The sequence below is a fragment of the Hypomesus nipponensis genome, chromosome 23 (genome assembly GCF_054491055.1).
Source record: "Hypomesus nipponensis isolate SF chromosome 23, ASM5449105v1, whole genome shotgun sequence".
Classification (NCBI taxonomy): Eukaryota; Metazoa; Chordata; class Actinopteri; order Osmeriformes; family Osmeridae; genus Hypomesus; species Hypomesus nipponensis.
Window position 1 is genome coordinate 18,197,998 of NC_140383.1, and position 16,336 is coordinate 18,214,333.

General features: G+C 41.3%; 1 protein-coding gene across 10 annotated transcripts in view; it reads left to right on the top strand.

Annotated features, from left to right (window-relative positions):
• mcm3ap (minichromosome maintenance complex component 3 associated protein) overlaps positions 1-16,336 on the top strand; it is a 50,712-nt gene that overhangs the window by 17,244 nt on the left and 17,132 nt on the right. For all 10 annotated transcript variants that reach the window (XM_084688215.1, XM_084688219.1, XM_084688221.1 and 7 more), the window contains 5 exons: positions 747-881; positions 1,108-1,261; positions 1,467-1,731; positions 9,521-9,618; positions 10,097-10,487. In XM_084688215.1, coding sequence (XP_084544341.1) covers positions 747-881; positions 1,108-1,261; positions 1,467-1,731; positions 9,521-9,618; positions 10,097-10,487 — 1,043 coding nt within the window. The remainder of the gene's footprint in view (positions 1-746; positions 882-1,107; positions 1,262-1,466; positions 1,732-9,520; positions 9,619-10,096; positions 10,488-16,336) is intronic.

Genomic DNA, 16,336 nt, shown 5'->3' on the forward strand with positions numbered 1-16,336 from the left:
TGGTACATGACTGGTTACCAAGAGTGCCCCTTAGCATACTGTTAGATATATTCATATTTAAAATACAGCAAAAAAGAACTAATGTGTTTGAAGATGGCATCATGTTACATCTAGCCGGAGCATCAGATTTTTTTATTTGTGTGTACAAATTGTAGCTAACCCCGTCTACGCTTTCGACACAGAAAGTAGACAAGATGACAGAGACAGCGGGATCTACTAAAATGTTGGTGACATTTTATGTAAAAATTAATATTATCATTCTTTTTAATTATGAAAATGATGAATTGCAATTTTTTGCGGCACCAAAAATGATTGTGCTCATTTCCATATATCGTACGATAAGTCAATATATTGACTATTGCAACAGGCCTATGTGTGTGTCTCATTGACATCTTAATTGCTGACTGCACCATGGACACTGTGCACTAGTGTTATTTTTTATTATTATTCACAACCTAACTCCTCCTACAGTTTAATGCACTGGGTAGTCATGAACAACGTGAAAATGTCTCGTTCTGACTGCCTTGCAATAGTTTTGTAGAAGGCTCTCTTGCACAGGTCATAAAATATTCAAAATATGGCTGATATTATCAATTAACAACTGATTGACTGTTTCATGTAGCATGTTGGTGAAAAAGGGTCATTTTAAATGTCATACTGTGCCTGGTTTGCGAATTAATTGTGCCACCAAAACTTTGAACACAGAGATTCCTGTAAGGTAAATAAATACAAATGTCCCCCCTCAGTGAGTTTGTGTGGACACCATTAGACCTGCCGACGTTGGTTGCAGAGAACACACCCAACCCGTCAGACTGGATATATTGGAAGGCCACCTTACTCCTGCCCAGCGTCCATCAGGGTGTAACCAGCATTGCGGACTGGTGAGTGGCCCCCACTGCAAAAGTCATGAGCCAATAGACTAAATCAGGGCTTTTATTGGTAAATACAAGCGAGATCTTTTTTTGTACCATGATCTTTAGCTCTACCAGTGCAAATTCTAAGTGGACTGTATATCATTGTCAAATGGCTTCTTGAGTCATTGTGCTCTGTGCCTAAATAACACTTGACCATGTCTGAAGGTGAGATATTTGTGTGTCCTTGTGTCAGGATATTGTCAGACTGGTTGGAGGTGAAACTGGGCAGACTTGAAGAGGTAGAGAACACAGAGATGCAGCCAGACAGTTCGCTGAGGACTCTGTACATTGGTAATGGACTCAGGAAGAAGGAACAGCGGATTCACAAAGTCCATGTTTGTGTAAAGGTATGACTATGAATACTGATTTAGCCTGCTCTGCCACAAACTTATATTTTGTACATTGTTAATGGACTCAGGGAGAAGGAACAGCGGATACACAAAGTCTATGTTTGTGTAAATGTATGACTATAAATATATTGATTTAGCCTGCTCTGCCACAAAACTATATTTTGTATTTGGTTTGACCCTTCCGGGGATAATGTTCACCTAGGTGTCCTGTGGCCCACTGACTGAAGAAGGTCTGTCTAAAATGGAGGAGCAGACAGAGCTACAAGGTACAGGGGCCTTGCTAATGCTGTTGCCCACACTTCATGCCCCCGAGCCTGGCAGCCAGGACCAGGATGTTCCCCTCCTCTCTGCTCTGCTACAGTTAAAGCAGCTGCAGCATGCCAGGGCCTGGCACTGCTCGCTGCCCCTTGCCATATTGGTACCAGGACCAGAGGGCTGTTTAGACGACACACAAAAACTGGAGCAAGGTAGTGGGAGACAGCTACTACACACCCATACGTGAATATAATCCTCCTATATACATAGTGCCTTGCAAACTTATTTTACCCTCTTGCCAGTTTTCCTATTTTGTTGCCTTGAATTGAGGATTTTGGGAGGGAGTTGTATCATTAGATTCACACAACATACCACATTGTTTCACAATCAAAATCAATACTTTGTAGAGCCACCTTTTGCAGCAATTACAGCTGCAATCTAGGGGTATGTATCTGGGGAGTCAGGTGGCTGAGCAGTTAGGGAATCGGGCTAGTAATCAGAAGGTTGCTGGTTTGATTCCCTGGCCGTGCAAAATTATGATGTGTCCTTGGGCAAGGCACTTCACCCTACTTGCCTCGGGGGATTGTCCATGTTCTTACTGTAAGTCGCTCTGGATAAGAGCGTCTGCTAAAATGACTACATGTAAATGTATCTATAAGCTTTGCACATCGAGACACTGGGTTTTTTGCCCATTCTTCAAGGCAAAACTGCTCCTTCAAATTGGATGGGTTCTGCTGGTGTACAACAATCTTTAAGTCATACCACAGATTCTAAATTGGATTCAGGTCTGGGCTTTTACCAGGCCATTTCAAGCCAAGCAGTGGCAGCCCTAGCTTACTTTCTTACACTTAAGCCCAATTTATACTTAGGTCGCAGACACTTTTGAAAAGGTCGCCAACAGAAATGGCGTCACGGTCAACACTTTTAACCGTCGCTTGAAAGTGTCGCCTACCAGGAGAAATTTCTACTGGGGCTGATGTCGTCACATAGTGTCGCGCAAGTGTGATTGGCTAAATATACGGCACGTGTCGTTGACTGCATTGTTTTGAATTTTTAGTGAACGCTCAACAGCTGTTTAAGATGGAAGGAATATAGGAGAGATTGGCAGAGCAAGTTAGAACATATCCACACCTTTATAATGCCTCTCAAAATTAGCTACAGCCATTTTCTCCGATCGATCACCTAGGGTAACGCATAAACAATGTAACCATAGCTGCGAATGTAACAGTAAAATGATTCCGTTTACGTCACGCGAACCTTGAGCACAGGCGACTGTTTCCCGAAGTATAAATGCAGCAGCCTGAGCGACACTTTTTTTTCTCTTCTGCGACCATTTCAAAAGTGTCGGCACATAAGTATAAACTAGGCTTTAAGCTTTCAAACATAAAGCTGTGCGTAAGCACTCACCAGCAGCAACAGATCTGTTGCACGCAAACTTGGGGGGATGAAAGGCGAATTTGCCAGTGGTGAAGTCAGCTACCTCGCTATATTGTAGACTACATGTAATTGTCAAAATTACATTATTATAATGTATAATTTGTTTTCAGCCAATGTCATAATTTAGAATTATATAATTGCATTCAGCAGTACAGTGCCTTTATTTTGAAAGCCTTTTGGAATGCTTGTGAGTGAGTCGACAAGCTAACAGCAAGCGAAGCACGGACAATTTAATGCTCCGATTAAAGTTTAAGGTTGTTATCGGTTGTTAGCGATCTAAAGAAACTTCTATTCCCTTGTGTACAGCATGCAGCCAACGAGGTATGTTGTTTTGTGTCTGTATTGTACATTGGTGAACGTTATTTACATGCTGCGCATGTCATTGAATGTTCATAAGCTAATATGGTCTTTATTTTCTCGTTCTACTGTGGATTTAGTTTTCACAATGGATTTGGAAGAAAGCCACTTGTGTCTGCCAGGGAATTATAATACACTTATGATTTACTTGTGTAATAAATACTATGTTTTAATTTAATCAATTAAATAACTATTTTCAGATTTTTTTGGTGCGGCGTTTAATCGAGGGCGGCGTTTATTACACAATGTTCATTTTTGGTGCAGTGTTTATTCGAGGGCGGCGTTTATTTGAGGGCGGCGTTTAATTGAAGAAATACAGTACTTTGAATATCTCATCATCTACAGTACATAATATAATAATATAATTCTGAGAATCTGGACAAATCTCTGTGTAAGGCACATGGGGAAAATAAAATACTACATGCCTGTGATCTTCACTGCATAAAAAACAGATATGATTCTTTAATGGAAATCATTGCATCGGCTCCGAAACACCTCCAGAACTCATTGTCTGTGAACACAGTTTGCTGTGCCATCCACAAATGCAGGTTAAAGCTCTACCATGCAAAGAATAAGCCATATGTGAACATGCCATCTTCTCTGGGATAAAGCTCATTTAAAAGGGACTGAGGCAAAGTGGGAAACCTGTTCCGTGGTCAGACTAATTGAAATTTAAATCATTTTTTGGAAACCATACGTTCTCCGGCCTAAAGAGGAGAGGACTGGGATCAAACCATGTGCCCAGTTCAGAAGCCTGCATCTCTGATGGTATAGGGGTGCGTTAGTGCCTATAGAATGGGCAGCTTGCACATCTGGAAAGGCACCATCAATGCTCAGCAGATTTTAGAGCAATATTTGCTTCCATCGAGATTACATTGTTTTTAGGGCCTTGCATATTTCAGCAAGGCAATGCTGCCACATACCGCATGTGTTACAACTGCATGGATTCATCGTAGAAGAGTCCGGGTGCTGAACTGGCTTGCCTGCAGTCCAGACCTTTCACCAGTTGGTCCAGCAGTTTCACCAGCACATTTGGTGAATGAAATGAAAAATATGACCAAAAAAAAGCCAGGACCGTTGAGCAGCCAGAATCCTGTATCGGACACATAACGGAAAACATTCCTCCCACAAATCCAGCAACTGGTTTGTTCAGTTCCCAGACAAATACAAACTGTTATTAAAAGAGGGGATTGCTACACAGTGGTAAACATGGCCTTGTCCCATCTTTTTTGAGACATGTTGCTGCCATTAAATTCAAAATTACCTTATTTTTTCCTTTATAATGTTTTCCATGTTCTATTGTGAACAACATATAGGTTAATGAGATTTGCAAATCATTGTATTCTGTTTTTATTTTATACAAAATCCCAACTTTTGGGGAATTGGGGTTGTATAATAGTTCTTAACAATTTTGCACAAAACTGAAAAAAGATCCCAGCATTATGAAAGAATTTTGGTTTATTTGGTAGCATTTAAATGTATACATTCAGCAGACACTTTTATCCAAAGTAACTTCCAACAGAAAGCTTTACAAAAGTGCATAGGTCAATAATCATAAACAACAAGATATACATTGTGAAAAGCAAATAAGTGCCAATGGGAAGAAACATAAGAGCATGTAGTTAAACAAGTTACAATTAAACAACATGAACCTCAAAAGTGCAACAGTGTACCTATAGGAAAGCAAGCAACATTTATATAATTTACAGCGAGTACAAGTAGTTAAATCAGTTACAACTAACCAACAAGTGCAACGAGACCCTCAATAAGTGTCATTGTGTTCCTGGAGGAAATAAACTAACATCAGATCCAGCAAATCTTTAAGTATCATTGTTCTCCTGGACCAAGTGCGTCTTTAGCCTTTTCTTGAAGGTGGGGAGACAGTCAGTGTCTCTGATGGAGATGGGGAATTGATAGCCTAATAGTCACCTTTATCATGGATTGCTTACTTGCAGGGCTCTAGAAGATACTTCTGTCTCTGCAGTTTGTCCCATTCCTGTTGTGTCAGCATCCAGTGTTTCCCACACACAGACTAATTTGTGGCGGTGCTCCGCAGAATCAACACCGGCCACCACATATTACTCTCACATACACACACACACACACACACACACACACACACACACACACAGTCACAACGTCAGCACACATTAGCAACGACGCTATGCGATATCAGCGGGCCTTCAGCATTAGTACCTTTGCTAAGTCTAGGAAAGTTGAGGTTACTTTTCGCTAGGACCTACGAACATGTCTTAATCAGCTAGACAAATGGGTTCCCCATCGTTCTTTGGGTGAACTGTCTCACGAGCCCTACTCCGTAATGGTGCCAAAATTGCTTTCTAATCTGTGGGAATCACTGCAGCATCACTAGTTTGTGGTTCTGCAGGTCCAGGGCTGCTGTCACTGCATCCTTATTGCGGATCAGATGCTTAACCATGCCCAGCGTTGAGTTCCAGCGTGTTGGGACGTCTTGGATCAGTGGCTGCATCACATGCATGCAGTTCTCTTGCTCTGCGTTTAGCTCCGACGTGTTTGCAGGGCTGTGTTTGAATTGGCCGACAATTTTGCGGCACTTGGACAACGCATTTAGAAATCCGCTGTCAGCGAAGGCTCATGGTGATGCTTCTCTACAAGATGTGAGCAATGCACGGCATGTGTTCATATGACAGTAGTCTAGCCGCGGATATCATATTGCGTGCACTGTCTGCCCCTACAGTGGTCATTTTGTCTTTTATTTTATTTATTGATCCAGGTAAGCTAGTTGAGAACAAGTTCTCATTTGCAACTGCGACCTGGCCAAGATACAGCATAGCAATTTGACACATACAACACAGTTACACATGGAATAAGCAAAACATAATAATTACAGTAATTGCAATATAACAATTAAATACAGAGGATAAAAGTGCACGGAGAAATACTGGGGTGCAAAGGAGCAAGATAAATAAATACAATATTAGGATGAGGTTGATAGATGGGTAGATAGATAGATGGGTCTTCAATTGCCCAGTTGCTTGCAGCAGTTTGGAGCTGTTCTGCACATGCCTCTGCAAAGTGCCGCTCTTCTGTTTTCATGCACGTTAGTGTAAACAACTTTTACTTCCATTCGTCAGTGATTAGATGTGCAGTTACACCCAGGTAGTTATTGTTACTCACAGAGGTCCAGTGATCCCGTCAGCGCCACATGTTTCGTAGCAGCCAAGTCAGTTTCCTTTTTTTTCTTTTCAGCTTCATACATATCGTGGATTTTTGTCATTATTGTGCGTCTTGGCGGTGCTTTGATGCTCGAGTCCCTCATTGCCACTCGCAAAACTTTGGTGAACCCCTTGTCCTCAACAATATTAATCGGTCTACAGCTTTTGCAGTCCATTTGGCAACTGTGCTAGTCAACTTGTCACAGGCAGACTTAGTGAGGGGCCTACGTTGTTCAGTGAGGGTGGTTTGGCGCATTCCACTTGAACTCCCCTCGCTGACCAATGCATGCTTTGCGTTGAGGTGGTACTTTAGGCTAGTATTGCTTCAGTGAAACGATAACGTCTTCCCGCAGAGTGTGCTTATCGCTCTGGTTTTTTTGAAGGTTCCATCTTTGTTTTTTTTGGGACTTCCCATCCAGAAGGTCCTCAGGTTCAATGTTGTTTGTTTGGATAACAACTGCCATCTGACTGCATTAGAACAGCGACTAGTGTAGATTTACATTTACATTTATTCATTTAGCAGACGCTTTTATCCAAAGCGACTTCCAAGAGAGAGCTTTACATAGTGCATAGGTCACTGATAATAACAACAAGATAGCCCCAAAACATTGCGAGTAGACAAAACATGAAGCACATATTGTAAACAACCAAAATAAGGGCCAAAGAGAAGAACCATAAGAGCATGTAGATAAACAATTTACAATTAAACAACATGAATCGCTAAGTGCAAGTGTACCTGTAGAAAAAACAAGCAACAATAAAACAATATATCACAGTGAGTATAAAAAAAAAAAAATCATTTACCACTAACCACAAGGGCAACAAGTCTCTAAGCAAGTCTTTGTGATCCTTGAGGAAACTAACATTGGGTCAAGCAAACCATTCCTAAGTACCGTTGTACTTCCGGAACAAGTGCGTCTTGAGCCTTTTCTTGAAGGTGGAGAGACAGTCAGTGTCTCTGATGGAGGTGGGGAGTTGATTCCACCACTGGGGGGCCAGACAAGAGAAGAGCTTGTGTTGGGACCGGGCGGTCTTGAGCGGTGGGACCACCGGGCGGTTGTCTGAAGAAGACAGTAGGTGGCAGGTGGGGGTGTAAGGCTGCAGGAGAGACTTGATGTAGTCGGGTGCAGTCCCGTTCACTGCTCGGAAAGGTCAGTACCAGGGTCTTGAATCTGATACGGGCCGTGATGGATAGCCAGTGGAGAGAGATAAGGAGCGGGGTAACATGGGAGCGTCTGGGTAGATTGTAGACCAGACGGGCTGCTGCGTTCTGAATCCTCTGAAGAGGGCGGGTTGCGCATACTGGGAGACCGGCGAGCAGCAAGTTGCAGTAGTCCAACTTGGAGGGGAAAAGTGCTTGGACTAGCAGCTGGGTGGAGTGCTCAGACAGGTATCTCCTGGATATCCGGATGTTGTAGTGGGTGAATCTACACGACCGGGAGACTGCAGCAATGTGGGCCGTGAGGGAGAGCTCGTCATCCATGGTAACCCCAAGGTTCCTGCCAGAGGATTAAGGGGTCAGCGTTGTAGATCCCAGGGTGATTGAGAGATTGTGGGAGACAAGGGTTTAGCCGGGATGATAAGTTCTGTTTTGGCGAGGTTCAGCTGGAGGTGGTGCTCGGTTATCCAGGCGGAGATGTTCTAGGTAGAATAAAATATAAATAGGGTGATGCTTATCAGAAGAGGTGATCTGGCCCCGTTGGCCTTCCTTGGTGGACTCCCGCAGGTAGACTCCCTTGTCTTTGTTCGACCGAGTCTTCGTGCACCGAGGCTGCCAGACCTGCGGCTGCCTCTGCAGTGCCAGCTGCCTTAAATGTGCTAATGCGCAGAGACAACGCCCCCTATTACTGTCAAACAAAAGACGACCCTGAGTACTCAGCCACCGAAACTGACTCACTGGCTAGCTACTCTTTGACCAGTGTAAACTAGTTATCTAATTGCTGTCTAACTGCTGTCCCTTAAGCTCTTCCGATGAGACTAGGGTTTAGCTAAACTCAATATTAAACAACAGCCTTGATCACTCGCAGTCAATGCGGCGGTCTCGATGTTCACTTCAGCAGGACGCTATTCGCTTTTGGGTGGAATTGTGGGTGTATTACGTTAAATGTGTAAAAATTAAAAACTAATTAATCCTGTAATTTAATCATAACGTGCATTATTTTTCACAGCTCCGTGGGATGTTCAACGTTTTGGGTATTTTTTTAAATAACCAAACCCTAATCTGTACTTCTACACAACTTTGTCCCTGACCTGTTTTCAGAGCTCCTTGGTCTTCATGGTGCCTCTTGCTTTGTGGTGACCCTTGCTTAGAGGTATTTCAGACTCTTGGGCCTTTTAAGAACAGGTGTATTTTTATATATATGTGTGTGTGTGTGTGTGTGTGTGTGTGTGTGTGTGTGTGTGTGTGTGTGTGTGTGTGTGTGTGTGTGTGTGTGTGTGTGTGTGTGTGTGTGTGTGTGTGTGTGTGTGTGTGTGTGTGTGTGTGTGTGTGTGTGTGTGTGTGTGTGTGTGTGTGTGTGTGTGTGTGTGTGTGTGTGTATATACTGAGATTGTGTGACAGATTGTGACATTAATTATGTGACTTTTGAAGGTAATTGATTTCACAAGAACCTTTTTAGAGACTTATTAGCAATGTGGTTGAATACATATCCACACACCACTTTTCCTATAGGAAAAAAGTTCTGGTGTAATCAATTACCTTCAGAAGTCACATAATTAGTAAATATATCTATAAATATATATTTTTTTTTCTTAATTTCACATCAGCAATTTGGGCCATTATGTGAACTGTATGTCCATTACACTACAAATTCTTTCATTCTTCTTTTTTCCCGGATGTAAGGCAACAAAATCTGAAAAACGCCAGGGGGGGTTCAATACTTTTACAAGGCACTGTATGTAATAGCTAGGATTTTGAAAGTGAAAACATTTTCAATCTGTGAATGTGATGACACATGAAAATATGTGATAACATATTATTAAAAAATGTCTTTCTCTTTATTTTCCTGATTAGATCTGATGCTGCTTTCTTTGGTTGAGGATGGTTTAATCTCGAAGTATATGTTCATCCATATCCCAGAAACTACTAGTGACCTGCAAGGTTCAAAACAGGTACAGATAAATGTAATATTTTCGGCTTAGTTAATTGATAAAAAATTATGACAGTCTGGTTTCGTGTTATACATAGTCCTGAATATATTTGCAACCATTTTTCTAATTGAAACGTTTAAAAAAAACGCTAGTTTGGTACGCTAATGTCACAGTGCTGAATTGCACAACAGTCCCGCATTTCTTAGTCTTATGTCTACAGTTTTAAGTAAACTCCATTAGAAGTGAATTTCGTTCAATATCAGTGCGTAACACTACTTGCTTTGGAGATATCGATACGTGCTAGATGATGTACCTGTAACCAAGTGGCGTCCCATTTCTTAGGGATATGTTGCCCTTACCCCTCAGTTTCGAGGGCTAGGGGTAAGGGTAAGGGGAAGTATTGGGATTCAGCCTTAGCTTGCCTGGACAGCAGGGCTGAAGCTGGTAATCTATTCAATTTAGTGAACAGTCGTTTTGTTGTATTATTCCTTTCTAACAGGTAAATCAGGCAGTGAGCTGGCTTGTAGCCCACACCCCAACGCCACCCCTCCTCTCATCTCAGACCCTGGTACAGTTTGTGGAGGCCGGACTGTGCAGCGAGTTTAGCAGCAGGCTCTACAGGAACCGGCAGAAACGAATAAAGGCAGGCCTGCCATACCAGGACCCCATGCCTGTCATCCAGCTTTACAATGCTGTTTTGGCCTACCTAGCAGAGCTGGTTTCCTCACAGCATTTCTCAAGCCTCTCCTGGCCACCGGGGGAGTTTGCCCTGCCTGATACCCGGGACCAGGTGCCCCATCTGGGCTGGAATAAAGGACGACATCTTGACTGGCTCCGAGCCACCATCCTTAGCCTGCAAATACCTGACTGGGACCTGCCGCCTGCTTCAGGTAAATGGCGAACACCAGTGCATGTCTGAATGTATATGTGACACAAACTGGCAAAAGGCGCAGTTGTCCACATTCCGCTTTTTCCGCTACAAGCCGATCTTAAAGTTATTTAAATTGTTTTAACTTTTTTTTCTTGCATGTTATGAAAGTTAGTGTTGAAGAAGTCACTCAGTATATTAAACAATATGTTTAGGATTACTAAATACAAATCATTTGTTGCTTGTTTAGCTATGCTTCCAGTTGAGTTGTGGGCGCGTCATGCGTGACGCCAAGGCAAAGTCGGAAACTGAACTGGCCTTCGTAAACCTGTCATTCACTGTGTTGATAGTCAGTGACTATTTCCTTTGAATGTTTGTTGTCTAGCCCTTCAGTCATTTAGCAAACGTGAAAAAAAAAAAAATGAAGGATGTCACACCTTGCGGGTTAGACTGCAGTTGGTCTATAAATGCGTAGCCCACATTATCAACAGTGTACTATCAGCTGAGAATGATCACGTCTTGTCCCCAGTCAAAAGTATAAACACACAGGGACATCATAAACATTCAATGGTAAGATAGATCCAGATATCCTGGCCAAACATGTATTGTTCTTCATTTATTGTCAGGACACGGTCCAAATATTGCAACATTGAGAGGCAAATGTAACTTGTTTGGAAATTCTCAAATTTCTTCTTAGATTTGTCCTTTTATTTATTACTGTAACATTGGGACTCCATGTCTCAGTGTGCATGTCGGTTATGCATGATCAGTAACGCATTGTGTGCGATCATGCTTTCTTGACTTCTCCTAGAGATGTGTGTTTAATCACCCAGTATTAAAATGTTTCTAAATCACACCGGGAAAAGCTAATTTAAGGCTATTTTACCGTTACTGTTTAAAGGGGTCATATAATGATTTAATAGGGTATTTCACACTGTTCTTTAAGGTTTTCTCCCTTTTATGTTATGCTCATAAATATTTAGAAGAGCTGTGCGCTGGTTGTGAGATTTGAAAAAAGAGATCTTGAAAAAAAACAGTTTTAACAAAAAAAAAAGTTATATATATATATATATATAACTTTTTTTTTTGTTAAAACTGTTTTTTTTCAAGATCTCTTTTTTCAAATCTATATATATATATATATATATATATATATATATATATATATATATATATATATATATATATATATATATATATATATATATATATATATATACGATCCGATACATAAAAACAACTACTACTACGATATGATTCACCCAGGATGCGATGCAATGGGATTCCACACAATGCGATTCAATGAGATGCGATGCAAAAGAATATGATGCTATGCAATATAATATGGTACATAATGATTTATTTCTTTGTCAGACAGAAAATCATCAATTAACTAAACAAGTGAAAGTTTTATTTCACATATTAAACAAAGTCTCTGACAAAAGATAAAATGAAATCAGGCCTGGACTTTGCTTTAAACCAGTCCTTCTTTCCTGTTGTATGTGTTCTCTGAATTAAAAAAAGGGTAAAGTATTACTGGCAGTCACAAACTGCTGTAAACACCACACACTAAATTGAACTCATACGTCCTACTTTACGGTTTTTGTCAATGACTCAGCCAGTGTTTCTCACACAGACTAATTTGTGGCGGTGCAGCACAGAATCAACACCGGCCACCACATACTGCGTTTCGTTATTCTTTTTAAAATGTTGTTTACGCTATTTAAAACACTCGACTTATTCGTTCAACTGCATTTCCTTTCTCTGGAACGTCACAACGTTGGCACATGTTAGCAACGACGTATAGATACGCCGTTCTACAGACAGCGATATCAGCGAGCCCTCAGCATTAGTACCATAGGTAAGAGTCTAAAAAGTCAACGAAAGTTGAGGTTACTTTTTGCTTGGTAAGTCTTAATCTGCTAGACAAATGGGTTCCTCTTTGTTCTTTTGGTGAGCAATCTCACGTGCCCTACTTACCGGCGTCATGGAGCCGACCAGCTAAATTCAATCAGGAGAGACCTGGGATGAGTGAAAGATGTTTATTACAGAATGCTAAATGTACTACAGTGTTTGGAGCTTAGACCCCAGGGAATTATAGATCAACGGGCGCCTGCCCAACATCCGAAGAAGAATCCCCCACGTAGTCTAGACACTGGCGGCGGCAGCCGATGACCAAGGTATTGAAGAGCAGACGAGGAACTGGGTGGCGACGGGTTGATAGCATGGATTAACTACACAGGGAGAGACTCGTATTTAAAAGGCACGGGATCATGTGACAGTGTTATTTGACAGACAGGAGCCCAACTCGAACTGAACCCAAATGAAAGCCCGACATAGGAACAGAGGAAGTAGAGCGCTCTTAGCGGGAGGAGTGAGTAGTGGACATTATCAAGTACGCCCGAGTGCAGGGATCGGTCTTGCCTCACTGAACTTGCGCTATGCTTCATTAGTTATTTAGCACTAGCGTTGCTACCTGCATATACAGCTCCATTTTTCTCCTAGATTCAGACCTAGCCCCGGTAAATTGTAGAGCTAGCTAATTACTACACTTCCGTAGTAGTGCAGTAACTACTACACCCCACAATTTCCCCAGAAATATTTTCAGGCTTCAGCCAGTCCTGCTCAAGCAGAAAGAGGTGGACTAATATGTAGAAACAGGCAGGGAAGAAAGCATTTGTCTGTACAAGGGAACTCATTTCTATTCTTCCGTTTCTGGCAGACGGGACTTGAATGGGGTGTGAATTTTGTATAGGGTGTTAAATGTGTGTTTTGGGTTGGGCGTGTGATTCATTTTTGATAAATATTAGTTGATATATTAAAGTTCTGTGGAACAAATTATTAATGAAGAAATTATTTTGAACCCCCCCCCCCCCCCTAATTTGCAACAGTATCAATACCAACATTGCCGTCTTTGCCTCCTCCAGTTGAACACAACCAGCACCGCTGCAGAGAGGTAGGCACAATGGCGTCAGATTTATGTAAAAACTCGCAAGCGTCAAAACGCATATCAACTTTTCACTTGCAAGATATAAGTACTCCGTATGCACAATTTCAATAACTGAGTTGTACAGGTAGCTGCAAGCGAGCGCCTGACACGCTCTCATAGGTTACATTTGCTTGCGCAGAGAAATTCTGCTCGCATGCAGAAGGGTTCTGCTCTCAGTGGAATTTTGCTTGTGCTGGGAATTTCAGCTTGCGCTAGTCTACATGACTCTTGACAATTTGGGGGCGGAAACCTATGAAGGCACTGACCCAATTATGATTGGTTACTTTCAACGCAATCACACCCACAGGGACATCCTTGGACCTTGATTGACAGCTTCCGTTACAGAATAATATAGGCTACTACCTCAGACATTGGATGGAACAATGGTGGCGACACCTGAAGATTTACAGAAGGCCTAACGATGCGTTCACACTGCAGCAACGTGAATCGCTTGCCATCGCTCGCCTTCCCACAGTGCACCATGCTCGGGGGCGTGTCAGACAGGTTAATGCAGAGTTGTAGTTCTCTGAAGTCATTGTTGTAGTTTGTATAACGTCATGGCAAAGTGTGCAGACTTGGGTTTACGTATTCGTAATTAGGGCTGCAACGAACTATTATTTTAGTAATCGACTAATCTGTCAATTCTTTTTTCGATTAAGCGATGAATCGGATAAAAAAACTAAACAAAAAAGCATTAATTTCCAACCCTTTATTCAAAAACAGAACTGACAGTGCAAATTCACAGTGCCAAAAATCTTCAGAATGTGCACAAACAGGCACACAATTTGGAAAAAGTTATTAACATTAGTGTGGATTTAATGCTATTTTCAGAGATTAACAATTTATTTGAGTTTTGTTTAAAACATTTTTGAAAATTGAAAGGTTGTTGGAAGTAGGCCAGACTTGATTGGAATAATCTGGTGTATATGTACGATTTTTTTACACGATTTTGAAAAAAAGTTAAGATTTGCGAGGATTAAGCTATTTTCAAAGATTAGTGATTTTCTATCATTTTATTTGAATCTTAATTGAAAAAGTAAAGGCTGTGGAAGTATACCAGACATTGTTAAGATACTCTGGTGTCTGTTTGAGGTTTTATATTCATACAAATATTATACAAGTCTACATTTTTCAAAATGGTGTGGGTAGTTTTCACCCGGTCCCTAACGCGACGCTGGAAAGTAGCGTCTTCAAAATGTGATACAAATGTCGAATTCGTTGCCAACGCTTTTAATAATCGATTTTAATTTATTTAATCAATTCGTTGTTGCAGCCCTACTCGTAATATCGATCAAAACACTACTTTTAGCCTATACAAAATACAAAAATGTTTAATAGACACACACGTTGACATGTATGTGTAAACATGTTTTGTTATATTACTCGAAGTCTCTGCTAACCTGTCGATACGACTAGGGAGTTCCAGCCGGGCTGGCTAGCTAGCTAGTTACTGTAGCAATGCTACAGCATCCCCGGTTGAATAAGATGGTCTCTTTCACTGATGACCTTTATTAACACCTTGTGTTGCGAACACACCGTAAGAGCTGAAGATACAAATACATTGAAATGAGTGATTCTTGCGTGATGTGCTTCCATTACCTTTCAATAGGTAATATTAATCAAACAAACCTTGTTCCCTCATCAACCAGTTGCTAAATATTAATGCTAATTAATGATATCCGTATTTATTACACTTAATTCTTCTGCTCTAGGAATGCGCTATCTTTACAAACTTCTTCTTCGGCTTCTTCTGCAGCATTGGCGATTTTCTTTAAGACTGCAAGGAAAGCTCAGCTTCCCCTAACATTTCAAAAACATTTGTTCAAATATTAACTATTGTGTTAACATTTTAAATGCGTTAGAACACGTTCATGTTGAAGACGAGTTAGTTCAGAATCAGCTACATATATTAGCATGTCGAATGACTGATTTCCTTCTCATATATTCCCGTGGTGCCATAGGTGCTTTTCCCTGTTGAAGCTCAACTTCCATGGACATTGAGGTTTTTTTTTTCAGTGCTTTGAAACTATACAGTCATTGGATAAATGCTGTGATAATGTCCCGCCCTGGACGCTAAGTGTCTCTGGGGGTGTATGGAGGAGTGGGCTGGCCTGGACGCTGGGCTTCCGCGTGATGATTGGAGGGTCTGTTAAAAAGACTGCATCTCCTTTTGATTCACAGTAATTTTGTACTATAAAATGTCATTGAAGCTATTCAAGCTCAGTCCCATTGCAGATATTCCAACTGTAGTAGTTGAAAGACAAACTGCAGCAACCTATTTCTTGGTATTTGCTTGGTGAAATTGCTAATCAATTTCATCATACATTTCATACAATTATACACCACGTTCCTTGTTTCAGTTTAACCTAATTTCCACGTTTCCTCCTTCGAGATTTTTATTGTTTTGTTAGATCGTTCGTTCATTCATCAATGTATTCAGTCGGTTAGGCTAGTGTCGTAGGGGTGAACTGTCCAGTGAACTAGCCAAATAAATGAAACTTTTTTAGGATTTAGGCCGAAAACGAGCTTCCCCCCCCTTTGAAAGACCAGCAGCCGCCACTGTTCTGCAGGTCCGTCCGATCACAGCACCTAGCATCAGCATGTTGCGCAATCATTTAAACATAAAAGTAAATATCATATAAAATGGGGAAAAAGGAAACAAAGCACAAACATTTGCAACAGTAGAACATTTTTGTTAAGTCAGTTACAGTTACCACGGAACGAAGTTACGTAATGTGACAAGAGACTGAATCTGAAAAGTATTTAAAAAAAACACCAGGAGCACCGACAACATTGGAAACCCTGTGCCAGGCCTCATTCTTTTTTTATGTCTTTGTACAAATGCAGAGGCGCAACTACCCGGTGTCAGAGGGGTACGCAGC